The 26,182-nt window shown below is 38.3% G+C and overlaps 1 protein-coding gene across 3 annotated transcripts in view; it reads left to right on the top strand.

The window, feature by feature from the left end:
* The first annotated feature begins 6,026 nt into the window (after nt 1–6,026).
* Nucleotides 6,027–26,182, top strand: part of TMEM161B (transmembrane protein 161B) — a 72,610-nt gene continuing 52,454 nt past the window's right edge. Inside the window, exon 1 of one of the 3 annotated variants that reach the window (XM_004009075.3) lies at nt 6,027–6,150. In XM_004009075.3, coding sequence (XP_004009124.1) covers nt 6,148–6,150 — 3 coding nt within the window. In that variant the 5' untranslated portion in view covers nt 6,027–6,147. Of the gene's footprint in view, nt 25,006–26,182 lie in introns of all 3 variants that reach the window. The other 2 variants (XM_042250736.2, XM_042250735.2) reach the window with 2 other exon arrangements.

Here is a 26,182-nt window from a genome sequence, read left to right as displayed (position 1 = left end):
CTGATGATTCTTGAGAAGATGGTTGAGAAGCTGAACAGAGCTTCTGATTAACTCAGTGAGCTAGACAAAGACTGGATTTCAGAGACTGCCCTGGCTAACTCTACAGGCTTCAAGTTGAGATCTCAAACGTCTATACTGAGGCAAAAGTTTGAACTAGAAGCAGACCTTCCAATCATCTAACCACACTAGGGTGATTCTGGATTACCAGTGGCCAGAGCCTCTGCCAGGAGACATAAATCCTTCCTGCTGCTACTGCTACTGCTGCTGCTGCTAAGTCGCTTCAGTCGTGTCCAACTCTGTGCGACCCCATAGACGGCAGCCCACCAGGCTCCCCCGTCCCTGGGATTCTCCAGGCAAGAACACTGGAGTGGGTTTGCCATTTCCTTCTCCAGTGCATGAAAGTGAAAAGTGAAAGTGAAGTCGCTCAGTCGTGCCCAACCCTCAGCGACCCCATGAACTGCAGCCTTCCAGGCTCCTCCATCCATGGGATTTTCCAGGCAATAGTATTGGAGTGGGCTGCCATTGCCTTCTCTGAAATCCTTCCTATCAACATCCTAAACCTCAAAGTATAGTTTCCTTCGCTAGTTCTGGCATTTAAACAAAAATAACATAAATGAACAAAACTTTATAAACAAAAAGATATAAAATAAACAAAAATACATGAAAGTAAGATACACAATGAAGAAACAAGAAGTTTCAGGTAACAGCAGATCCCAACGTCACTCAACATGAGTTTTAAAGTAGTTATGCTTAATGTTTGAGAAAAAAAAAAAGATCAGAATGAGATAGATTACTGGATAGCTAACAGGAAAACTATAAAACAGAACCAAAGAGAAATGCTTGAACTGGTAACAACCAAAAACATAATAACTGAAGTCAATGTTTCAACAAATTAAGTTTAATAGGAGTTTAGAGACTATTAGAGAAGAATGAAATGACAGGTAAGAATTATCCAGAATGAACCACAGTGACAAATAAATGGAACATAAGGGATAAATTGAAATGATCGAATATATTATACATTTAAGTGGAGTACCAGGAGGGGAGAGGGCAAGGGAGTAGGGTGGAAACAATAACTGGTGAGAGCTGAGAACTTTCCAAAACAGAAAAAACATGAGACCCCAGTTTCAAGAAGCACTACAAACTCAAAAAGAAAACAAATTATATTTTTAAAAAATACAAAAATGTTTAGTTACATTGTAATAAAACTGTTTCAATTTTAAGGTGGACATCTTATAAACAGCCAAAGGAAAAAACAGATTAAAGGGGCAAAAATAAAACCAACATTATTTCTCAAAAAAATTTTTTTGGAAGCTAGAAGCAATGGAATATATCTTCAAAATGATAAAATACAATAGCTGCTAATTCAGCAAGAATGTTTTTTGAAAATGAGGTGAAATAAATAAGTTTCTAAGTTTCTTTCAGGATACAAAAATGGAATTTGTCCCCAGCACCCATGTACAAAGGAGATACTAAAACTTGTTCTTCAGGAAGAATAAATAAGATGCCAGATAGAAGCTTAGAAACTCAAGGAGTCATAAAGTACAACAACGTAAATATTTGAGTAAATATAAACACATATTAATCATATAATGTCTTAAGGAAATATATATTAAGTAGACACAATGTATGGAACATGCAGTGAGGCAGTAAATGATGTGTTCTCGGGTCCTTACATTGTCTAGGAAGATGTGTAATATAAATTACTAAATAATACGTAAGTGTCAAGCTTATGGTGTGGAAGAAATGGAATAACAAAAGATAATCTAAAAGAAGGCAATAAAAGGAGAAACTCAATAAAAGAGAGATGGGACAAATAGCAAATAATGATACATTTAATTCCATGTATATTAGTAATTGTGTTACATACAAGTCAACTAAACTTTAATTACAAAAATATTAGCAAATTAGATTTAAAAAATAAATTTGTGCATATAACTCATTTAAAAAATGTAAAAACACTTAGAATAAAATCTACATTATGGTTGCTTTCAATTGCTTTAATTTTGCTCTTTCCTACCTGCAAACTTACTCTCCTTGTAGTCACTATGCTTCAGCCAGGCAGGCCTTTTTTTTGTCCCTAAGATATTCCAAGATAGTTCATGCCTCTGGGTTTTGCATTTTTGTCCCCTCTGCAAGCATTTGTTTCCCCAATTTCTGCAAAGCTGGATTCTCCTGTCAAATAGAAGTTTAAATAACACTCTTTTGGAGGTTTTCCTAAGGACTTCCTGGGTGGCTCAGATGGTAAAGTGTCTGTCTACAATGGAGGAGACCTGGGTTTGATCCCCGGGTTGGGAAGATCCGCTGGAGAAGGAAGGAAATGGCAATCCACTCCAGCACTATTGCCTGGATAATCCCATGGACAGAGGAGCCTCGTAGGCTACAGTCCATGGGTCCCAAAGAGTTGGGAAACGACTGAGTGACTTCACTTAAAGGTTTTCCTTAGTCACATATTCTAAAATATTCACCCATTTTAACTCCCTATCTAGCACGATCTTATAGTTTACTTATGGTCTATTATTACTAAAATGTAGTAGGGACCATGTCTGCTCTATTTACCACAGGTTCCCCAAGTCTAGAACAGTGACTGGGACACAGTAGATACTCAATAAATACTTAAAGAATGAATAAAATGAGTTTAGGTTTTAAACCTTTCTTACAATTTTATTGCTCTTGGTGGTGGCTGTTAAAAGAGTGAAAGTGTTAGTCGCTCATTTGTGTCCGACTCTCTGCGACGCTATGAACCATAGCCTGTCAGGCTCCTCTGTCCATGGAATTCTCCAGGCAAGAGTACTGGAGTGGGTTGCCATTTACTTCTCCAGGGAGTCTTCCTGACCCAGGAATCGAACCTGAGTCTCCTGCATTGCAGGTGGATTCTTCACCGTCTGAGCCACCAGGGAAGCCTCTGGCTGTTTAAAGACTTTCCTGATCCCAAAAGGTATCAAAGATATCAAGATCCCATTTATGTATGGTAGTGATCCATGAAAGTATGCACTATAATGTGTAAAATTCATAGGAGTTTTTCCACCAGTAAGTCAGATATGTAGCATAGTCTTAGATATAAATAGAATAACAAGTAAATAAAGAAAAGCTTCAAAGGAAAGCTCCTGAACTACTAAAAAGTTGCAATACACTTCTGGAGAACATGTTTGTTTGTATGTTTTTCCCGCATTAGAAAGGTGAGAGTAATATAGGTGAATGTTATAAAACATAATTTTTTATGGGGAGGGGGGAGAACCCCTTTCATCCACTCCTAAGTAAAAAACATTGAATTAAAAAAAAAATTACCTTCTTACAGTTGTTTTAGAGTGGTAATTCCAGTAATGATGATTTATATATCTTGGTTACTTCCTTTTTTACTCTTTGTTTTATACTCAGTTTTTCACATCAAAGCAATCACACCGGTCACATTTTCCATTAGAAAGACTAGCTTAATGGCTTCTAAAAAATAGCTAGATAATATACCACTAAGTGTATATGACAGAATTTGACCAATCTCTAATTGTTAAAGATTGTTCCTACTTTTTAAAAATCATGATTAGTAGTCCTACAACTAACATTTTTGTCCATAAATCATTTTAAGGGCAGTTTAACTGAAGTGATTTTGGTCTATAACATTTATTTAAATGGTATTTCTCAAGGGGGAGAGGGTGGGCAACACAAAAGGGTCCCAGGCATTTACCTCTAATTAGGAAAACAGTATACCTTGCAGGGAGGTGTGGAGATTACAAAGGCATTGACTGCATAAGCGTAAGTTATTATATTAATTAAAGAAAAAGCAGTGGAAATTTCTTATAGGAGCTAATCTGGAAAACATTTTGGAAAAAATATGGAGCTGGACTTTGAAAAAATGATAGGTCTTAATGTTTGAAAATGTTCCAGACAGGTGGAGGTGTTGAAGGAGATAACTATTTGTTGGTGTTCTTAAGTATCAGAGAACAGTTCTTACTCAGGACAACTCATCACAAAGCCTGAATAGTGAGCAACTTTGATTTTTTATCAAAGATTGGACTCCTAACTTCCTTGCCAGAAACAACCAAATTTCTTCTTAATCTCCATCATTCACATCTTTGTTCCTCTTTCATTCTTCCCTTTTTTGTTCCTCTGCCAGACTCTCATCTAAGTAACGAAAATAGGTAAATTCCTCTTCTTCAAGGCTTGCAACCTTACACAACATTTTAACTGTTGCAACCTTAAAACATGCATGCCTTATAATCTTATTAAAATACTGCTTGTAACAGATCTTTCACACTAAGAGAATTAGGAACATTCAAGGATATTAACTAAGTTATTTATCAACTTGCCCTACACCAAATAAGGAACATAGAGTCACATGATCTATTAAAAATGATTAGCAGATAATGAATAATGACTGTGATTTTCTTTCGTGGTTTCATTCTGGCAGCAATAAATTCCACCCTAATAATTTCAATCTTATTGCCACATAGGAGGTGATGCTTTGTGAACCTCAACGAGGCTGCTAGTTCTAGCACAGTAAAACTCACGGCGTCAGAAATGAGTTAAGACTTCACGGGATGTGTTGTCAGTGATAGACTTATAGCCACTTCCCTTTTCCACCTTTTCTTCCCTAAGGATAGCAGCTGCTTTCCACAGACACCCCAGTCGACAGACTCCAATTCCTCTCTCCCACAGTTACCATCTGCAGATGCCCAGGGGCTTGTCTGTTTACAACCTTGTCCCAAACAGCAGAAGCGGAACCCTCCGAGAAGTTCTGGATTCGTCCTCAATAGGACCTGTTTCACAAAATTTTTCCCAGCCCCTGTCCACCTGTTTCCAATGTTAGTACTTAGGATATCTGTATCTTCTCTGTCACACTATGCATTCCCCAATAAACAAAATTTAAAGTGAAAACTAATATGGAGCAAATGCCCTGTGCATGTTTCTTTCAGATGACTCAGAACTTTCATGATTCCCAGGATCTTTCGACCATGTTTAGGTTGGGTATCATGCTCTTCAGGGACTTTGGTAAGGAAGGTGAAACTTAACATCTCTAACCACCATTGCTAACCCAACTTTAAGTTCTTCTGAAGGTTCCTAGATTCCTGTTCCAATTCCAGCTTTTCCGACAAAACTAGACCCTAAGGCAAAAAGACATCCTCCAGATGAAACTGCAGATACAGTCAGGGATCCCTGAGCGGTGAGGTGAATTTCTGGGTTGAAAGTACTCTGTATATCCATTTTAAGTCTGCCACTAATACTATGTATAACCAAACAAAAGGAGAGAGTTGACAGGTACACTTAACACAACATTTTGAAGGTATATGGAAGTTGTCTTTGGGGGAGGGGGGGGACACAATATTACAAGGAATCCGAAAGTTTGACTGGCGATGGATATTTTTCAATCTAAAAGGAAATCGTCCATACTGGAATGTATCAAATAGGCAGAATTCTCTTGCGAATTTCTCTGCTCTTGGTGGATGCAGTTCTGACTTCGGCTGGTATCTGAACAGGGCAGAAACGTCTCACGATCAAATTCCACTGCCCTGAGGAAGGACAGAGCTGGAGCACCCACAAAGCAAAGAGCAGAGACGACGCAGGGACGGGTCTGTAAGGATTCGAGTCTCCCAGAAGGGACGGCCAGAAAAATGAGAAGGTAGGAGAAAGAAAGGGCGTGGCTGAGCTAAGGCACTTTCCATGTCGTCTCAGAAAGAGTGCGGCTTAACTGGGGTTTTCTTCCGCTCGAAATCCGCTGGGTCTGGAGTCGACTCTCCCCGTGTCCACGAACCTGTATCTCCATCACCCAGTAGGGCCCACACCACCCAATCTACCTCCGGATCCTCGCAGACGCCGCACTAGCGCGCCGCCCGCCCACCTACCTGCGCTGCGCCTGCGCCTCCCCCACCTCCCGCGCTCTCAAGGTCAGCGCCGCCCCCGGCCTCTAACCTAGCACCCACGGAAGTGGCAATAGAGGACGTCCTGCGTCGCCTCACCTCTGCGTGGCGTGGGGTCGCCGGCGTTCGGCAGAGGGGAGGGACTTCCTGTCGCGCCGAGCAGAACTTCCGGCCGAGCCGGAAGATCCTCTCCCTCGCCGTGTCGAGTGGCTCCCGGCTGCAGGGCTGGGAGGGGAGGTCCGGGACGACCCCGGTGTACTCCTGGGCGTCGGGTCCACGACCTTTTCTTGGCGCCATGGTGAGTCCTCCCGTGAGGGCTGGAGTGAGAGCAGTGGGGGGGAGACGGGCCCAGGAGGTCAGTCCTGTGCAGGGAAGCCGGCCGGGTGGCCAGCTGAGGATGGAGCGGGCGGGAGCAATGAGATGAGCGGTAGGGCAGGACCTTACCACCTTCCCCGGGGCTCTAGGACCCCCGAGGAAGCGACGTCTGTCCAGCCCAGCCGCTGGGTCTGTCCAGGAGTTCGAAATAGGTAGTTAGAATATTCATGGCCCGTTCACTGTGGACGGCCGTGGGGTCAGGTGGTCCCAGAGTTGACCTTGCCCGGTTGATCACCTCCTCCCTCCTCTCAACTGTAGGGCAGTGGCCAAGAACTTCAGATCTCAGAAATGCTCCTGGCTTTTCCGGGTGGACCCAATACTTCCCCTTCTTACAAAGGATCAACACGTGTCACTTAAAGAAACGGCCAAGTCAGTTTATCTTTCAGACTTGGCCCTTGGGAAATTGGAAAAGGTCTCAAAGAAAGGTCTGGACTGAATAAGGAGGGTCTTGATTGGAAAGGAATGGTGCAGGGGCGTGGGCGAGGGAACTGTTGGAGTAGGGAGAGTACCTTGACCATAAGATCTGTAAGAGCCTCAAATATTAGGCAAAAAGGGTTTTCTTTTAGGAGGAGGAGGAAGCAAGGCTAGAAAGAACTGAGTTTGGGGAAATGAGATGAAAGGGTAGTATGATTGGACTATAAATCAGAGAAAGTTTTACCCTCTAGATCAGACTTGTGAGGAAAAACTGTTGGAGGTATATCCTGTTTCAGAGTGAGGGTGGGCCAAAGTTCAGGAATCTGGGGGAAGAGATCATATAGTTTGGGTAATATCTTGCTCCAGTTGATCTATGGGGACAAGCAGTTCAACTAGTCATTTTTAAAGCAAAGAATGGTAATTTGCAGGCACTGTGTCTGGCCTTGTTACAGGGCTTCCCAGGTGGCTCAGTGGTAAAAGAATCTTCTTGCCAGTGCAGGGAATGCAGGTTGGATCCCTAGGTCAGGAAGATCTCCTGGAGGAGGAAATGGCAACCCACTTCAGTATTGCCTGGAAAATCACATGGATAGAGGAGCCCTGTGGGCTCTAGTCCATGGAACCGCAAAGAGTCGAATGCCACGGAGCACACAGGCAGCCAATTCTTGCATCTTGCTTCCCTAAGTCTTATGGAGACTGTTGGTTCTTTGCAGTAAGCTGTTTCCAGAAAGGTGGTGGTGGAAGGATTTCTTAACCTTTGCTGTTTTCCAATATGACAGGGGTCTGGTTCAGACTTGTCAAGTTACTTCAAATCCTCATCTGGAGGACGTTCTGCCTTGGTATTTGGAGTTTGCTGTATTTTTTCAGGATCAAATGTTGACACTGTTCAGTTGTGTATGATGATTCACTTTTGAATGACTTACAGAAATGTAACGGACTGTGAAACAAAGGGACTTCAAAATAATGTGGTTCCTAATTGTATCAGCTAACCTCTTGACTCCTTTGAGGCAGTAGTGGGTGTGTATTCTTTAAACCTCAGTGAATAGTACAATTTGTAATTATTAAGAGTTTGTTGTTTTTTCTTCCTTTTGTACAATGAAATTAGACAAAGATAAGGAACAGAAGGACTAGAACGAACCAAAGATAATGACTGCCTAACCACCTTCCTCTCTCCCCCCAACCCCCAGTTTTACAGAGGGAAAAATCTGAGGTTTAGAAAGAGGCAGTGGTTTACCTAAAGTAGCAGTAGTTTGGCACTTTTTCATTTTTTAACATATCAAGTAGGTAATACTTAGAATCTTTGTCAATATGTTTGGCCAAACCACAGAATGGAAAGCAGAGCCTTTTTTATTTTACATCTTGATTTTTTTTGTTTTAATCAATATAAACTCATGATCCAGATCAAAAATACTGAGTGTTGACTCATAATTGTTTTTATGTTGTGAAAGTCAGTTGTTCAGTTGTCTCATCATGTCCAACTCTTTGTGACCCCATGGACTGCAGCACACTAGGTCTCTCTCTCTCCCTCACCAACTCTCAAAGTTTGCCCAGGTTCACATTGATTGCATCGGTGATGCCATCCAGCCGTCTCATCCTCTGATAACCCTCTTCTCTTGCCCTCCGTCTCTCTCAGCATCAGGGCCTTTTCCAGTGAGTCAGCTGTTCACATCAAATGACCAAAATACTGGAGTTTCAATTTCAGCAGCAGTCCTTCCAACGAGTATTCAGGGTTGATCTCTCTTAAGATCGACTGGTTTGATCTCGTTTCTCGTTTCTGTCCAAGAGACTCTGAGGAGTCTTTTTCCAACACCATAGTTTGAAGGCATCAGTTCTTCAGTGCTCCACTTTCTTTACAGTCCAGCTCTCACAGCCGAACGTGACCATTAGGAGACTATAGCCTTGGCTGTATGGACCTTTGTTGGCAGAGTAATGCCTCTGCTTTTCAACACACTGTCTAGGCGTGTAGGCCTGTTATAGCTTTCTTGCCAAGAAGCAAATGTCTTCCGACTGCATGGCTGCAGTTAGCATCCGCAGTGATTTTAGAGCCCAAGAAGAGTGGATCTGTCACTAGTAGTCGTGTGTAGTGTAGTAGTAAGTAGTGTTAGTCGCTCAGCCGTGTCCAGCTCTTTGCAACCCCATAGACTGTAGCCTGCCAGGGTCCTCTGTCCAAGGGATTCTCCAGGCAAGAGTCCTACAGTGAGTTGCCATTCCCTTCTCCAGAGGATCTTCCCGACCCAGGGATTGAACCCTGTTCTGCTGCATTCCGGGCAGATTCTTTACTGTCTGAGCTACAGAGAAGTCCTGTAATCTGTCATTGCTTCCACCTCTTCCCCTTCTATTTGCCACAAAGTAATAGGGCCAGATGCCATGATCTTAGTTTTTTTTAATGTTTAGTTTTAAGCTGGCTCTCACTCTCCTTCACCCTCATCAAAAGGCTTTTTAGTTACTGTTCACTTTCTGCCATTCGGGTGGTATCATCCATATATCTGAGGTTGTTGATGTTTCTCCCGCCTATCTTAATTCTGACTTGTAACTCATTAATCATGATGTGTTCAGCATATAGATTAAACAGGCAGCTGACAGCAGACAGCCCTGTCATACTCCTTTCTCAATCTTGAACCAGTTAGTTGTTCTATACTGTTCTGACTGTTGCTTTTTGACCCGCATACAGGTTTCTCTGGAGACAGGTAAGATGGTCTGGTATTCCCATCTCTTTTAAGAGCTTTCCACGGTTCTTTATGATCCACACAGTGAAAGGCTTTGGCGTGGTTGATAAAACAGAGGTAGATGTCTTTCTGAAATTCTCTAGCTTTCTGTGTGATCCAGTGAATGTTGGAATTTGATCTCTGGTTCCTCTTCCTTTTCTAAACCCAGCTTTGGTATCTGGAACTTCTTGGTTTGCATAATGAGTCCATAGAAAATTTACTAAAGGAATGAAGCTATGTTTTTATTATACTTTTTGAATATTACAGACCAACTTTAATCAAATAGATTTTTAAACCATTTAGGTTGGTTGTGGGTGAAAAGTAGATCAAACTCCTAGAATTATAGGAATCTCATGGCTTATTTTACCTATGTAGCATCCTGTTGTAACTTTACTGCTGGGATTGTGCTCAGTATGTTGGTTGGTTAAAAAAAAAAGTGAATCTCTGCCTTAATTGGAGTTAATGAGTTTTCTTTTTGGGAAATGGAGAAGGCTGTTGGGAAGAGATAATGGGATAGAAGTTAGAAATACATGACTAACACAGGGGAAAGAAATTCTGGTGGGGGGATGGAGACACACAATAGGTGGCTTCAACTGAGTTTTGAAAAGTTAAATTAGGACACTCAGTTCACTTCAGTCGCTTAGAGTGTCCAACTCTTTGTGACTCCAGGCCTCCCTATCCATCACCAACTCCCAGAGTTTACCCAAACTCATGTCCATTGAGTCGGTGATGCCATCCAACCATCTCATCCTCTGTCGTCCCCTTCTCCTCCTGCCCTCAGTCTTTCCCAGCATCAGGATCTTTTCCAGTGAGTCAGCTCTTCGTGTCAGGTGGCCAAAGTATTGGAGTTTCAGCTTCAGCATCAGTCCTTCCAATGAACACCCAGGACTGTTCTCCTTTAGGATGGACTGGTTGGATCTCCTTGCAGTCCAAGGGACTCTCAAGTGTCTTCTCCAACACCACAGTTCAAAAGCATCAGTTCTTTTGTGCTCAGCTTTCTTTATAGTCCAACTCTCACATCCATATGTGACTACCGGAAAAACCATAGCCTTGAGTAGATGGACTTTTGTTGACAAAGTAATGTCTCTGCTTTTGAATATGCTATCTAGGTTGGTCATAACTTTCTTTCCAAGAAATAAGGACACTAATTCTTAATAATTAGGACACTAATTCTCAATTTAAGTTCACATAGGATTCACCTGTGATACTTGATAAAAATGCTTATCTGGGCTGCCTTATTGAGGGAGTGGAGTCTCATAATTTAATTTTTAATGAGTTTTACAATTAAGCCTCAAACTTGTGGTCCTGAAAGCACTTTGAAGGAACTCTAATGTAGCCATTAGAAACTTTGATAGGGATATTGAGGTTTTTGTGCTGAGTGATAATCATACATGTGGTTTGTTGATGTGTTGGATCACATTAATGGATTTTGGATTGTTGAACTAGCCTCAAATACCTGGAATAAATTCCACTTTGTTGTGGTGTATAATTCTTCTCATACATTGTTGAATTTGATTTGTTGGTATTTTGTTTAGGGTTTTTGCATCTATGTTTACGAGAGATACTGGTCTGTAGTTTTTTGCTTTTCCTTGTAATCCTTTGCTTGATTTTGGTATTGGGGTACTTCTCTTAGAATGAGTTAGGAAGTGTTCTCTCTGCTTCTGTCCTCTGAGGAAAGAGATTGTAGAGACTTGGTATAATTTCTTCCTTAAATGTTTGATAGAAGCACCAGTGTACCCTACTGGGCCTGATGCTTTTTGTTTAGGAAGGTTATTATTGATTCAATTTCTAAGTAGATAATAGGCCTGTTCTCTTTCAGAAATTGGTTCATTTCATCTAGGTTATAAAATTTGTGAGCATAAACTTGTTCATAGTGCTTCTTTATTATCCTTTTAAATGTCCATGGATCTGTAGTGATATCCCCCCTGTCATTTCTGATATTAATAATTTGTGTCCTCTCTTTTTTCCTTACTTGATAGGGCTAGAAATTTACCGATTTTATAGATCTTTTCAAAGAACCAACTTTCGGTTTCATTGATTTTTCTCTGTTGATTTCTTCTTTCAATTCCATTGAAGATAATTCATACTATTTCTTTTCTTTTGCTTACTTTGGATTTAGTTTGCCCTTTTTCTTGCTTCATAAGGTGATGCCTTAGGTGATTTAAAACTCCTTCTAATACATGTATTTAGTGCTATAAATTTCCCTTTAAGCACAGCTTTTGCTGCATCCGAGAAAATTTGATAAGTTGTGTTTTCATTTTCATTTAGTTCATATATTTTCTCTTGATTTCTTCTTTCATCCATGTGTTACCTAGAAATGTGTTGTTTGGGCTCTGTGTGTTTTGAGATTTTCCAGTTATTTTCTCTTATTGGTTTCTAGTATAATGCCATTTTGCTCTGAGGGCAGACATTGTATGATTTCTATCCTTTTAGATTTGTTAAATGTTTTATAGCCCAGAATGTGCAATTTGAAGGATGGATTCTGGTCAGGTTTCATCAGTTTGCCACATGGTGGCAGAGATTTGGGTCTCTTCTCAATTCCCTGACTTTTCCTCCACTTCACTCCTTTCCAAAAGAGGCTTAGTTCAATTAATAGTAGATACTGTTTTCTTGGATAGCATTTAGTTGGTTGAAGGTTGATTCTTGAGACTGATTTATGCCTTTGTCTCTGTCCACTTTTTAGATAATTAATTTGTTTGCTTTGGGATAAAAACTTAAATATAGTTGATTTTAGAAAATCAGACCATATTCTAAAGTGTTCATTTTTTAAGAGAGAATTTATTATTTTCCTGTTATGATTTTTGAACACCAGCTTGCCCTGCTGTTGTTTAGTCGCCCAGTTGTGTCTGACTCTTTGCAGCCCTATGGACTGCAGCACACCAGGCTTCCCTGTCCTTCGTCATCTCCCAGAGTTTGCTCAAACTCATATCCTTCAAGTTGGTGATGCCATCCATCCATCTCGTCCTCTGTCGTCCCCTTCTCCACCTGCCTTCAATCTTTCGCGGCATCAGGGTGTGTTCTAATGAGTTGGCTCTTCGCTTCAGGTGGCCAAAGTATTGGAGTTTTAGTTTCAGCATCAGTCCTTCCAGTGAATATTCAGGACTGATTTCCTTTAGGATTGACTGGTTTGATCTCCTTGCAGTCCAAGGAACTCTCAAAAGTCTTCTCCAGCACTACAGTTCAAAAGCATCAATTCTTCAGTGCTTAGCCTTCTTTGTGGTCCACCTCTCACATCCATGCATGACTACTGGAAAAACTATAGTTAGAGGAACTTTGAAGAAATAAACCTGATTTGTAAATTGCGCTCCTACTCTTTGTATACTACCTACTCTTGAGTTACAGGAAAAGAAAATTTCTAAAGTCCCGGTAAAATGAACATTCTCTTGGTTTTAACTGAAATGATTGTCCCTTTTGTTTCACCAAACACCTAAAATTCGTGCTCTTACCTCAAAAGTATTTGTCTGATCATTTATTCATTGTCTGTTAAGCAGTATCTGTATGTCACATGCTGTTCCTGGCAACAGAGACATAACTCTATAAAACAGAGACTTTCTTGTCTTTACGGATCTTAGGTTATATTGAGAGTCTGATGATAAGTAATTGAGATATAATGTTTGTTAGTCGTGGTAAATACAATAAGAAAAGATAGAACAGAGTTAAGGAAATGATTGGGGTGATGATTTTAGATAGGGCATTCAGGGAAAGCCACAGAGAGAGGGTGACACTGGGACACATTTGAGTTCAGTATGCCTGCTGTCTTTGAAAATCTGTTTATGATTGCACCCAAAAAAGTGTTGTAGTATCAGGTACAAAGTTCATAGTGTCTTTAACTATAGTGTGAATCTTTCAGTAAAGTCATGTATGATTACTTTTCTGTATAGTGAACAGAAAAATGATAGAAAAGTGTTTTTAAAAATCTTATATTAATAGGTGGTACTACATTTTACTTAATAGATTGCATTTTTTATGCCACATATTGTTAGTCTTTTAAGTTATTACAGATCTTGAGAGAATACAACTTGTTCACTCATAAGTATTCTGAGCTTACAGAGTATCTTTTACTTACATTAAACAGACTTAGTAATTCAGTTGTTAAATTAAATTAAGTATATTTTGTGTTTTGACCATAAACACAAGATTTAGAAAAACCTGAAATAATTTCAGCTTTTGATACTTCAGTATTGAAGTTCAGAATCTTGATAGCTGATTGTAGTGTTTTATTTATTTTTTAAAAGTTGTGTTAAAACCAGCTGCTCAAACATTCGTATCTTTAAGAATGACTTTGGGAAGAGTACAATAAGTATATGGCATTGAAAGTCTACTTGAACCAGAACTAAATGACCTCTATAGTTTGTTTCAAAGTCTGTGACTCTCAGTATGTGGATTTGTGAATATTATTGATGTACTTTTAGTTGAATGTACATTGAAGGGACCAAGGAGGGAATATTCAATGTGTATGGAGTTTAAGAAGGATTTAATAAAGGATTGATTGGTCTAGGACTTTAAGTGTAAGTAGAAGTATGTTGGGTGGATAAGAAATTGAATTTTAAGTACTTTTCCTCAATAGCAATAGTAGCTACGTTTATTTAGAGTTAATATTTATCTGCTCTACTTAACTTCTCCTTATCTCCCTGGAGAAGGAGATGGCAACCCACTCCAGTATTCTTGCCTGGAGAATTCCATGGATGGAGGAGCTTGGTGGGCTACAGTCCACGGGTCGCAAAGAGTCGGACACGACTGAGCTGACTTCACTTTCACTCAACTAAACATTTCTGAAGTAATCACTCTTGGGCTTTTTCCCCCCTAACCTCCTACTATTTTTTTTTAATCTCCATATTTTACCTACTTTTTTTTTTTAACTTCTGTTTTACAGATACATAAATGGAGGCACAGTGAGATTAGAGTAACTCACCCAAAATTGTATATCCAGCGGTGGTAAAATTTGACTTCTAAATCAGGCTATTTGACCACTGTACTGTTGTGCCAATCTTACTGTTTATCTTTGATAAATTTTAGCTTAATGAAAGGATTGAATTTCAAAAACATTCTCCTATAGAAGTATTACTATAATTAGTGATTATATTTCTAGAAAATTGTTCTAACCTAGTTACTACCCAGTATCACATCTCATGGTATTAGAGAAATTAATTGTTACTGTCATGAAAGCTGTAATGATTGGCATTTCTAACTCAGATGCTAAATACATCGGACTCTGCTGTAGTAAGTCACAAGAAGGATTCTTTCATATCCCTTTTATCTTAACTGGCACTCCTTCACACCAGAGCATGAATTTCCCTTAGGCCTGGGGATGAACTTCCAGTAACACTGATGAAGTGAGGAACAATTAGAGAACTGGGGATAAGGACCTTTGGTGAGTTAGAGTCTCTTCAGTGTGAGCCTGCAGTGTTTTAAGTTTCTTCCAGGTGTGTCTCGTGTGTCACAGCCCACTTTTCTTGAGGGCTCTCAGGACTGGCTTGCTCCTTTTCTTTTCACTTGGATTACCTACTGCTTGCACCTAGAACTGTGTTTCCCCCTGGAGCTGCAGAGAAGAACGTAGTCTTGTAGAGTATCTTGCCTTCCTTTGCAGATGTTCAGCACACTCTAGTAAACGTTTTTATTGCTAGTAGAATTTGCGGAAGTCACCTCCCCATGTAACTTTGGACTAACCATAAACTAGTTAGCTAGCTAGTAAGCTATTTATTACAAAGATTCTTTAGGGGAAAAAATGGAAGTCCTTGATGATAGTGATCAATCTTTGCAATAAGTTCTTGGGAGTAGGGAGGTTTGGATTGTGAGGGATGACATGGAAATACTTAGAGGCCTTGGGAGACTTTTCTCCAACAGTAGAAATTACTTATGAAGAAGAAAGTTCAATAAGCCCCATAGTATAAATATATGATTATAGACTGCCATCAGTTAATGTCACAGATAAGGCACTTCAAAGGCTATGGCTGTTTTTTAAATAACCTTATACTTTTAATCTTTTTGATAAGTAATACACAACCCTTTGAAATAGCAGTCTTGAATCCTATTTTTATATATAGTTTTTAACGTCTGCCCTTTACACAGTGGTTCGCTGACTTTTGCTATCTTCTACCTGTTGATTGCCACTGTTTGCCTTCATGCAGTGATCTGCTTAGAAAAAGCAGTGCCGTAGTTTCCTGCTTTCTTTTCCAGAAAAGTCAAAGTGGAAGATTCCGCTCGACCAAAACTTCATTAACTTGAGTGTTTATTAAGTATTTTTCTCATTTCTGAAGATTTTGGCTATTTTTATGGTGAGTATAAATGACTGACTAGAAAATAGTTCCAGTTCTTTATGGTTTATGGGCGTAGGTATTTGTGTTCCGTGATTGCAGTCATTTGTTTCTGGTTACAGGCTTGTTTAAAAGAGAAGCCATGCCTTATTTTCCTCAAAAGTTTTGCTTTTATTAATAGCTAATTGATTAGTAGAATTTTACTTCCATTTAAGTTTGTGCCTACTGCCTTCCTGCTCTGTTCCCTATTTTCTTAATTAACATTAAGACAGTGAAGCCTCACTGTGTCATTTATTCCTAGACAGTTTCATTGTTTGGATAGGTCAGTTGTTTCATGTTGAATATACTAATCTTTCCCTATTCCAATTTTTAAGACAGAAAGGAAGTTGAAAGGAATCTAGAATAACTGCAATTAGAATTAAATGTCAAAGAAATAAATTTTCCAGTCAGGAGGGACAGAAAAGAAAGCTTTGGTTAAAATTTGTTGTAGTATATGTAGTAAGTTTAACTGTGATATTTGTTCTTTAAAGCCATTTTTTAAATTTGATTTGAACTAACACTTATTTTTGATTTTGATAGTTTCTCAGTCATTCCCATCAGAAGTTGTTAAGATTATCATAGTTCCTAAAAATGTTTTCAGGTAATAAAGAAAATAAAACATTTAATAAGAGAGAATTGACCACATAGCTGAGATAAATTAAAAAAAAAAAAAAGGAGAGACTAGAACTTTTGACATTCACAAGTCTCCTAAGAGAAATACTGCAAACTACTTGTTGAGATAAGAATGCTGGGCAGTGGGCTAGGTGTACTTCTTTACATTAACTTGGATGGAGCTCTGATTTCCTTTCAGCTCTCCTACAAATAGTAGCTCATTTAATTCTTAATGAGGAGAGAATAGTTATTCTTTCCCACTGGGAATGACTACCTATCACAGGATTTGATGATGGCTTAGTAATGGTGGATATGTAACTGCAAACAATCTATTGTTTATTTAATTAAAGTAATTGCAGTCATCATCAGTAAGCTCTTTCAAGATTTCGGAGATCATTTGCCAACTCTTGTCTTTGTAGATAAGGAATGAGTCCCAGAGAAGGTTTGTCTGGTTGCGGTGCTGTCACCAGTTAGTGACAGAACTGTCTTGATTGTGATGTTTAATTACTCAACATATTAAAATATTCACAATGAAAGCATTTTCTAACAGTTAACATTAAGGATGCACGTTAAGTTTTCTTGACTTTTTTTGCTTAAAGTTTAGAGATAAGCTGAAATTTTTATTTTAAATTTGTTTAATAAAGCTTTATCAGTGTATTTACAAAGTTTGAAAGGAAGTATTTGCAACACTTATTGCATTAAACTGAGAGGATTATCTTGTAAAACTTGCTACGAATCTTACTCCGAGGTATGCAGAAAACATGAAATCTTTCAGTCTTAAATAATTTTCTTCTTTATTGAAAATAAAGTTCAGTATTTAGCACGTATAGGAACATGAATGTAGTGAAGAACTGTGGGCAAATTATGTTTTATCTTTTTATTTCATCTAAAAAGTAAATATTCTACTTTCTTTCCTAGGATTGGAGTTTGAGGCTGAAGAAGTGAAAATGAGATGACTGTAGTTCTAGAAGGGGAGAGACCCTTAAATTACAGCTGAGAATGATAAAGGCTGTTTTGGAATTACGTGTATGTTTTTTTGTAGCAAGGAAGGTTTTATGGAGGAAATGAATGTTGAGGATGAGAAAGAATTGGTTTGAATAAGCAAGATGATTTGTAAATGTCAAATGTAAATTTATTAGTTTTGACTAATAGCTCTTTTGAATATAGATCTATAGGGATATTGTTTATATTGTCAGGAAGTATTACGGTTATGGAAGAGTAGCAGAATTTAGGGATGTCTTCTTCTATTGAACCTTTTGTTTGTTACTTATCAGTATTATAATAAAACATTTATGCCTGCTTTGGCTAGAGATAAAGTTGCTAACATCTTTAAAAATACTTCATTTTTCATCAACATTTTAATGACTATGGTATTGCTTTATATGAAATATTGCATAATTTATTCAACCTACTGTAACTGGAAAATGATCTTTTAAGATAAACAACTATTAATTTCAACTCTAATACATTAAGATGTTTTATAAATTATGTTTAATTAGAATGTCCTCTGTTCTTGTGAGAAAGTATTTTTATCCTTGCCCTCTATTTGTTGTTGATCTTCCACTTTGCCTTATCAGTTTATATCTTGGGGAAATATCTGAAGTTTTTTTCTAAGTTTAATCAAATTCTGAAAAATGGCTTTATATCATCACCTTTAGCAGAAAGTCTGGAGCTGATGTTGTTGAATATAGTTATGTGAAATTCATGCATTCTACTATGTTGTGGTTCTCACTAAGATATTTAGGGTGATATTTACCTAGGCATTTTATTGGTTAGTGGGTTTTGACCTTAGTTTTAAAGTACATTAGACATCTTATTCTGAATTGGGAGACAAAAATTTCTGCTTCTATTTTTTAACTTTAAGGAAATTTAAAAAATATTTTGTGGCGCAAAACATTGATGTTTTCCAAACTGAACTCATTCTGTAAATGTTTAAATTTGAAAACCCATGTTGTTTGAGTTCAGGTCATAGTTGTTGATCATTGTGTTTTTCAACTCCCTGTCATTTTACGTTTCCCTACATATTATGTATCTATAATTCTGTTTGTAGTAACAGTTTGAACTGTATGAAATTGCTATTTTGTAGGTCAAAATAGTTAAGTATATGATTTCACATGATTCAATCAATAAATCTGTATTAAATATCAATAGGTGACTTTATTCAGATTCTTTAGCCACTTTTTAAAGTCTCTGAACCTTCCCACAGTCACATTGCCAAGATCCTGACCTTGGTGTGGTTGTTTTTCAAGATCTCTCAAACTTTGTCCACTCGGTGATTTTCTTTGGCTCTTTTGACCAGCTACTTAATTATCCTGCAGATTTAACCTTTAACTCCAGATCTTATTTCTCTGATGTTGTACCTAAAGCTTCGTCTTTTAGACAAAGGTGCTTGGCAATTATTCATTCAATTCTTCTGTTACATTTCTGTCAAAATTCTCAGGACTTTTGAATTTCTCACAAAATTCCCTCCCCTCTTTTGTTTTATAGATCAACTCCCCATCCCATCATGGTTTTTAGGGAACAATCTGAGGACTTTGAAATGATGTATAATGAGTTTTCCAAAATGACTATATCCAGTGGAAAGCAGGGCATCATAGATATTGACCTGATTTCCACCCCCTCCACCAAGTTATGTAAACTCTGAAGACCTTGGTTTTTAAATTTAATACATCTCTTTACCTTTTTGTGTACTTCTCTTAGGTAAAACAAGGTCTCATGAAGTTTTACTTTCAGCTTAGGCCTTTGGTTTCATCTATTTCTGATTCTTAATATTCACAGTTAACTCTTGATTAGAATATTTAGCAGCCTCCTTATATTGGTCCCTTCGCTCTTGCCTTATGCATATATATTTCCCCCACTACAAATATATATATATATATATATATATTTTATATGTGAGCCATTCTAGTAACTGTCAGATTCTCCTCTTATTGCTTAATTTCTCCAAAGAATAATTATGCCCATTATTTGCTTTTTATCTTTACGTAACCACTTAAGTGTAATCTTTACCTACTTGCAGAGATAACTATTAATCTCAAGCCTATTTCCTCCCCCCCCCCCCTTACAAATGTTAATTTTGCTCTTGTTTTTGAAGCTGTTTTAGTTCAGGCTTTAATGATGTTTGTTGGACTATTTCAGAGGATTTGTAATTTTGCTCTTTGCCTCCAGTTACTTTTACTCACCTCTTTAGTTTTCCATGGTAGTGGCAGTTTTTCTTCCAAAATATATATGATTTAGTTGCTTCCAGGCTTAGGACCCTGGACTTCTAAGTACCTACAGAAGAATCCAATGTGTGCAAACCATAGCAAAATCTAGCCATGTGTAATTCAGCTCATGCCATTTGCATTCTTGGTACAGATTTGCTGTTTAGTTGTTCAGCCATGTCCAACTCTTTCAGACCCCATGGACTGCACCACACCAGGCTTCCCTGTCCTTCATCAACTCCCAGAGCTTGCTCAAACTCGTATCCATCGACTCTGTGATGCCATCCAGACATCTCTTCGTCATCCCCTTCTCCTCCTGCCTTCAATCTTTCCCAACATCAGGGTCTTTTCTAATGAGTTGAGTCTTCACATCAGGTGACCAGAGTATTGGAACTTCAGCTTCAGCATCAGTCCTTCCAATGAATATTCAAGATTGATTTCCTATAGGATTAACTGGTTTGATCTCCTTGCAGTCCAAAGGACTCTAAAAGAGTCTTCTCCAACACTACAGTTCAAACGCATCAATTCTTCGGCACTCAGCTTTCTTCACAGTCCAACTCTCACATCCATACATGACTACTGGAAAAACCATAGCTTTGACTAGACGGACCTTTGTCAGCAAGTGATGTCTCTACTTTTTAATACACTGTCTTGGTTTGTCATTGCTTTTCTTCCAAGAGCAAGCGTCTTTTAATTTCATGGCTGCGGTCACTATCTGCAGTGATTTTGGAGCCCCCGAAATAAAGTCTGTCTCTGTTTCCATTGTTTCCCTACCTGTTTACCATTAAGTGATGGGACCGGATGCCATGATCTTCGTTTTTTGAATGTTGAGTTTTAAGCTGACTTTTTCACTCTCCTCTTTCACTTTCATCAAGAGGCTCTTTAGTTCTTCTTCTCTTTCTGCCATAAGGGTGGCATCACCTGCATATCTGAAGTTATTGATAATTCTCCCGGCAATCTTGATTCCAGTTTGTGCTTCATCCAGCCTGGCATTTTGCATCATGTACTCTGCATATAAGTTAAATAAGCAGGGTGACAATATACAACTTTCAGTTCAGTTCAGTCGCTTAGCCGTGTCCAACTCTGTGACTCCATGAACTGCAGCACACCAGGCCTCCCTGTCCATCACCAACTCCTGGAGTCTACCCAAATCCATGTCCATCGAGTCGGTGATGCCATCCAAATATCTCATCTTCTGTCATCCCCTTCTCCTCCTGCCCTCAATCTTTCCCAGCATCAGGGTCTTTTCAGATGAAAAGACCTCTCTTCGCATCAGGTGGCCAAAGTATTGGAGTTTCAGCGTCAACATCAGTCCTTGCGATGAACAGCCAGGACTGATCTGCTTTAGGATGGACTGGTTGGATCTCCTTGCAGTCCAAGGGACTCTCATGAGCCTTTTCCAACACCACAGTTCAAAAGCATCAATTCTTCGGCTCTCAGCTTCCTTTCCTAGTTTGGAACCTGTCCGTTGCTCCACATCCGGTTTTAACTGTTGTTTCTTGACCTGCATACAGGTTTCTCAGGAGGCAGGTAAGGTAGTCTTATATTCCATCTCTGGAAGAATTTTCCACAGTTTGTTGTGATCCACACAATTATAGGCTTTAACATAGTCAATGAAGCAGAAGTAAATGTTCTTCTGGGATTCTCTTGCTTTTTTTATGATCCAGCAGATGTTGGCAATTTGATCTCTGCTTTCTCTGCCTTTTCTAAATCCAGCTTGAACATCTGGAAGTTTTCGGTTCTCGTACTGTTCAAGCCTAGCTTAAAGGATTTTGAGTATTACTTTGCTTGCATACGAAATGAGTGCAGTTGTGTGGTAATTTGAACATTCTTTGGCATTGCCCTTCTTTGAGATTGGAATGAAAACTGACCTTTTCCAGTCCTGTGGCCACTGCCGATTTTCCCAAATTTGCTGGCATATTGAGTGCAACACTTTAACAGCATTGTGTTTTAGGATTTGAAATAGCTAGAATTCCATCACCTTCATTAGCTTTGGTACAAATGGATGTATCAGATCTTGTATTTCTTTCCTTTCTGACAGTGGGATAGTACTCTAACCTTGTAACGTTAGTTTAGATGTCACCTCTGTGAACAAGTCTGTCCTGCCTCTCCCATGTAGATTTATTCTCCCCCTTTGTTGGAATGCACCCATAATACTGGGCACTGACCTCTACCGTATCACTTATCACATATTATTTGTAGGTGGTAGTGAATGGTGGTTAACATTTCAAGAGTTTGATAAGATCAACTCGTGATGGAAGAAGTTGTCCTCTCACCTTGAACTTAAATATGGATTGTTTGCAAGACTTAAGCTAGACTAGATTGTGGCCAAATCAATCATATTCACATGTCAAAAGATAGATAAAATTTTAGATAGGGTTTTGTCTGAAGAAGTAGGATTGGAAAGTAATTTTGTCATTTGAAAGTCTAGGAAAACACGTTTTAAGAATCAGAATTGAACATAACTTATCCAGATCTATTTAGGGTTGAGAGTATTTTATGTTCTAGACGACTGTTCTGTGTATTTCTTCAGACTTTATCACTGCCTGAGTGAAATGTCCCTCAATGCTGCCTTTTGCTCTCAATCACTCCTTACCAAGCAGCCTGCTTATTATTTGACTTCCAGCATATTATTAAGACAGTAATGGAGTGGTGCAGTTAGTGAACTTGAACCTCTGATCCACTTGGTAACTTGGTAGCTTTCACTGTATATTAATTGTTAGAACTCTTACCAACCTGATTATTGCCAGTCTGTCTGATGTAGATCGATTGTGCCAGAGAAACATGTTTTGTGTGTGCTCTCAATGGCTGAGGGCACAGCCTAAGTGGGAGGCCTGTGGGAGGCTTGTCAGTCCACTTCCTTGAGTTTCCTTCAGTCTGCAGCTTTCCTGTCGGTGACTCCAGGATTCTCCCAGTCACCAAAACTAAACTATTTTCTTAAATAACCTTTGAGACGTTCCTGTGTTATTCTGTAGTTGTTTTCCTTTTTCATGTTCGGTCATACTCAAAGTTGATTGGTTTCCTACTGACATACTTTTTAGTTTTGTTCTTTCCTTCCTAGTTTCAACTGTTTCTACCTTATTAGTCTTAGGTTTACTCTTTGATTGCTCAGTATATTATGTCTAATTTTCCATCTATGTTACTTGAATTATTTTATTCTCCTACCCTTGATTGTTTAAAAGCCTTCCAATGTGACATTTGCAAATACCTCAGATCAATGCATCCTCTTGATTTTAAAGATTTTTAACAATCTAAAATTCTGTCTTCGTCTGACATCTCACAGTTCTTTGTAACATATTGATGTCTGCTTTGGTTGAAGGAAGTTCCTAGTGGTCCCATGGTTACTCTGTTCCCATTTGTCATTTAACCTGGAATTACCTTCCTTGGTTTCATTTTAATCATCTACTCTGAAACTTTTCTGTTCAATTTTTTGAATTTATATAACCCTGAACCCTTGTTCATAGTACTATGCAATTTTGTGCTCCAAAGTTGTCTTAATGTGTTTGTTGTTGCCTAATACGATAATCTTGGGTTTTAAGTTCTGTCAAGACGGTTTGTTTTGTAGTAGTGTCATTCATCCATTCAGCCATGCTGTGTGCCTTCGAATTGTTCTAAATGTCGTTGCTCTGAGTATTTGAGATAAACAGTAGTCAGAGGGACAGAAAAGTCCTCTGGCAAGTTTCTAATACTAGCCTGCAAGATACTGGATGGGTATTAGGCAGACAGCCTGTATTTGTTAATTAAAGTTTTGTTTGCTTTTCCTGTTTATAGATATAAATAATTTCTGTAGTGATGTAATTTGAATTTATAGATTTTTAACATTGTTTGATCGAGACCCTATCTCATTTGTGACATGATGAGTAGTGCTTCTATATAGTTCTTGCCGCCAGAATAAGAGAGTCTGCACCCCTCCTTCCTGCTGCTGCCTTTAGTGCAGGCCCTTCTTTCATACCCGAGCAGTTGTCTTAGTACCGCTGGCCTAGCCCTCATCTGGTGTTTACAAGGTATCCAGAGTGACTTTTCTTAAGTTCTGATGTGGTGGTATTACTTTTCATGGATTTCTTTATTGTTTTCAGGTTGAACTTAAGTCTGTAGGTTTTGCCCTTCAGTATCTGGTTTTGGCCTGCTTGTCATCCTGTGTGAAGCAGATATCTCTGGTGGTTCACCAAGCTGAGTCCACGGAGTCTTAACTTCGTCTTTACTTTCCATGATGCCCTTTCACAGCTCTTGTCCCTTAGTATGCATGTTGCATTCTGGTAGAATCCTCTGCCTATGCTCTCATCCCTTTGTGTTAAGAGTTTGAGCAAACTCCGGGAGATAGTGAAGGATAGGGAAGCTTGGCGGGCTGCAGTCCATGGAATTGCAGAGTCAGACAAGACTGAGCGACTGACCAGCAACTGTTTACTCTCCTACTGGCCTGACTTCTCACTGATGACAGGGACTGTGCTGTTTCTCCCTATTATGTGCAAGTGGTTCAGTGCATGTAGTTTGTTGCTCAGTAAATGTTCATTGAATGCACTGAAACAACTTAGAGGAAAACACATTAGGTTGGATTAGGAATCTGGGTTCTGGATAAGTTTGTGACTGGGTAGTTCTATGGTGTTTGTTGTTTGGACCCTGATAACCTCATTTGTAAATTGTTGGGAGATGGTTTGCTTAAATGCTCAATGTGTGAATTCTAAGTTTTATGTATATCTAGATTGAAATAACGAAGTTCACACCTTCTTTTGTAGTATAAGTTATTTAAGCGTCTCTAAGAAGTCTGTCTCAACATGTCTAGCTATCACTAAAATATGTAAAAAGTTAAAAAACCAAAAATGGGAAGGTCATTGGGTAATATCCTCTTTCTTTTTTTTTTCCCCCTTCTCATTTATTGGAGGGTGAGTGATAATTAAAACCGTCTGGGGTGGTTTGAGTTCAAGTATGTTGCTGATATGCCTTCTGATTGTAAACAGTGTATACTTTGCTTTCAGTCTGTTTGTCAACAGGAGAGCTAAAAGTTTAGTGAAACGAAACAAAAGGTCAGCTCCACTGAGGTTGACATAATATTGTTCCAAGTTTGAATTTTAAAATTACAACATGTTTTTCTCTAAGTTGGGGGTTTTATTGTCAGTATTGTCAAGCAAGATAAAATACTGCTATTTGATATATTTTATTTCTTGGAGAATTGGTTAATTTTCCTTGGTAAGAATTTTTTTAACCTACCCAAAAATGATTACTAACAAAAATTGAAATGATCATTCTTCTATAAACTAAAGGCAGATAACTTTTTCTTGCTCTTCATGGCCTCAGGTTAATAGATGTGGAAAGGTTGAAACCTCAGTTGCCCCAGTGTTTCACCCTTCTTGGGAGCTTACGAGCTATTTCATAAATGACTTTTCCCAGTTCCAGTTATCAAGAGAATTGAAGCCTAGGGGCAACCAATCTGGACAGAAGCCATCTCTTTGGTCAAGATATTGTTTTGAGGGCCTAATAAAACCATTAAGGCCACTTGGCCAATGACCCATAAGGTTGTGTGCTTGAAACTTCAGCCGTGATGGACTTTATTGTATCGGTGCGTATCTGCTCAGTTTAATAGTTTTTTTGTGTGAAGTTTATGTTTGTTTATGGTTAAATTTACTTAAGCATTAGCTTTTAATTAAAAATGATGAAAGATATTCAGGGAATTTGGTTTTTACACTAAACATTTCAAAAATTCTGTTTTGTATAAACTTAGATATACATGGGCACTTAAGATGATCAGTGAAAGCAGGTTATTAAAATTTGTTTTTAAATTTCACATAATTGTGTCTCTTAATTAATGAGTTGAATATATTTTAATATGTTAATCCCTGGCATGTACACTGTGATTGTCAGTTGTATAGTAATGTCTCAAAAGTTGATCTAAGTTTAGTACAAACAACATATTAAGTTGATAATACATAATTCTGTAAAATGGTTGTCATTTGAAAATATATTCCAAGGACTCTTTTCCAAATAAGTATGAAAAGGATTAACTTTGGGGACATATTTCCCACATAATTTAAAAATTATTTCTCAAAAAAATTAGGTGGATTCTTCTATTGGGAAAAAACAACATTTTCTTTAAGTCCACATATACAGTTACCTAACAGCTGATTTATTCTTGGAAGGGTTTATTGACTTCTGTTAGAAAGTTGGAAGAAAATTTATATATTTAACAGTAAACAGATGAGGTTTTGAGAAAGTACTTTCAACTTTATTTTAAAAAGATGGAAATGGCATAGTAAGATAAGTGAATAGAGTGAAATTACATTTTTGAATGTTTTTTAGTCAAACATTAGCTACAACATTGAGAATGATGTTTGCCTTTCACGAGGTTGATCTCTTTAGTTCCTCATTTGCTTCAGTATATCATCATTCTCTGAATTCTTCAACAATATCTTTAGAATACATTTTTCTTCTTACAACCAGAGATACCATTGTAATTTAAATCGTTATCTTTTTTGGTGTGGATCATCGCAAAGCCTAGTTGCTGTTATGCTAGTCAGTCCGGTTTACTGATTTTTATTTGTTTTGGACTTCACATGGTTTACATTCTTTAGTCCTGGTTTTATCAGCAGTATCTCATTATGCTTAGTGATTTGGAATAAGAGGAGAGAATTTGGTATGATGACTTTTTTCCCCAGTTCATCACAATCCATCATATATATATATATATCTTCCAGATCAGTCTTTCTGAAATGCCATTTAATACCTGTAACATTTATTAG

Source organism: Ovis aries, chromosome 5, assembly GCF_016772045.2.
Source record: "Ovis aries strain OAR_USU_Benz2616 breed Rambouillet chromosome 5, ARS-UI_Ramb_v3.0, whole genome shotgun sequence".
NCBI lineage: Eukaryota > Metazoa > Chordata > Mammalia > Artiodactyla > Bovidae > Ovis > Ovis aries.
This window is presented reverse-complemented; position numbering and strand designations above follow the sequence as displayed.